This window comes from Macaca nemestrina, chromosome 12 (assembly GCF_043159975.1).
Source record: "Macaca nemestrina isolate mMacNem1 chromosome 12, mMacNem.hap1, whole genome shotgun sequence".
Lineage (NCBI taxonomy): Eukaryota > Metazoa > Chordata > Mammalia > Primates > Cercopithecidae > Macaca > Macaca nemestrina.
Genome location: NC_092136.1, coordinates 69,328,400 through 69,330,312, shown reverse-complemented (window position 1 = coordinate 69,330,312; position 1,913 = coordinate 69,328,400). Strand labels below are relative to the sequence as shown.

Here is a 1,913-nt window from a genome sequence, read left to right as displayed (position 1 = left end):
TTGTAACACTTATTTAGTTATTTCACATTTGTGGCTGAAATATAAAATAATAACAAAATTATCAATATTAAATCATATATAAAGTAATAAAATAATTATTAAAATATATTAAATGTCTTCCATGTGGCAAACTTTGACAATTTCTGATTTATTTTTATTTCAAATAGATATGAACGGAAAACATAAAAAATTGACAAAAGGTAGTATTAAATGAAGTGAATGTACAACATCAACTATTTCTGCTACAAGGCATATAAGAAGCAAGAAAGAGAACTTTGGAGATCTGATTTGAGGTATTCCACAGGGTAACCATGTCTTTAAGAGCCAGAATACAAACTAGGGCTGGTATTTCCATGTTTTACTTACTAGAAATCTTTTTCTTTGAGAAAAACAGACCCATCATTTGGTCTCTAATCTGCTTGGTCTTGACACCATATACCAGGGGATTGACTGTGGGGGGAACTAGAAGGTACAAACTTGCAAAAATTATGTGGATACTTGGAGGTACGTTCTTGCCAATGCGGTGAGTTAGGAAGCTAAAAAGTGCAGGCGTATAGAAGACAAGAATAGTGCAGACATGGGCAGCACAGGTGCCCAGTGCTTTAGAGCGGGCATTCTGGGAAGAAAGACGAAAGACTGCCTGAAGGATTTTGATATAGGACGTGGCAATGAGCCCTAGGTCCAATATCATCACTGAAAGGGCCACAGAGATTCCATATGCTCTGTTAATGAAGGTATTGGCGCTGGCCAACTTCACCACAGCCATGTGCTCACAATACGCGTGATTGATGACATATTTGGTGTAATACGGTAGCCTCTTAATAAGAAGAGGAGAGGGCAAAACCATTAGGATAGCTCGAATTACACCAATGGCACCCACTTTAACAACCACTGGTGTCGTCAGGATGGTTGTATAACGCAGTGGGATACAAATAGCTACAAAGCGGTCAAAGGCCATGGCAACAAGAAGGCCTGACTCAATAATGCAAAATGTGTGGATGAAATACATTTGTGCTAGGCAGATATTAAAGACAACCCTGTGAGCATCAAACCAGAAGATTCCAAGCATTTTGGGTGCTGTGGAAGAGGCAAGAGCCATGTCATTCACTGCCAGCATGCAAAGGAAAAAATACATAGGCTGCTGGAGGCTTGGTTCTAGCTTGACAGTAACAATGATTACACTGTTCCCCAGCAGGGTCAGGACAAACAGGAGGAAGACAGTTATGCCAATCCAGCAGTGAAAATCTTGCAAACCAGGAATACCAATCAGGAAGAAGGATGAGATGTGGTAATGTGTAGCATTGTCTCCCATGTTAAAACTTGAGAAGTTGTATGTTTAATTCAAAGTAGGCAGGCAAAGCAGGATTACAATGCGATTTTTCCATGATTCTGCATGTGGGAGAATCCAGGCATACTGTGTAATAGCCTACCTGAAGAGCTGCCATACATTTCCTGGTAAACCATTTCACCATTCTGAGTTCCCACATATTCTTCTGAAAATGAGAAGATTTAGTGTATTTATTATTTTATTTTTTCTGAGTTTTGAAAGTTCATTTAATTCTACTACATAATTTCTATTTCCTCTAAGAAAAGTAGATAGTAATAATGTAACCTCATCCTGTGCCAAAGCAAGTGTTGGATTCTGTGACACCAACAGTCTTAGAACAAAAACCAAGCTGTGTTTTCAAGGAAATTTACATAAAATGTGAAGACAAAGACACATGAACACACACATTCATGCACAAAATGATTAACAGGTGTTTCAACATGCAACTACTTTTAAATAATACTGTTATCCTTAGGAAGTATAACTTAATCAGTAATTCAGAATAAGATTTCCTAACACTAAAGAATAAAAAAAATCAAAATTAATGACAATATATGCTTTATTATGCACCAAAGGCAAATGTATG

General features: G+C 37.3%; 1 protein-coding gene across 1 annotated transcript; it reads right to left on the bottom strand.

Moving 5' to 3' along the window:
* Window positions 1–358: 358 nt before the first annotated feature.
* LOC105468911 (olfactory receptor 52P1-like) lies at window positions 359–1,312 on the bottom strand. Its single transcript, XM_011719408.1, has one exon. The coding sequence runs from the start codon at window positions 1,310–1,312 to the stop codon at window positions 359–361; it is 954 nt and encodes a 317-aa protein (XP_011717710.1).
* Window positions 1,313–1,913: the final 601 nt, after the last annotated feature.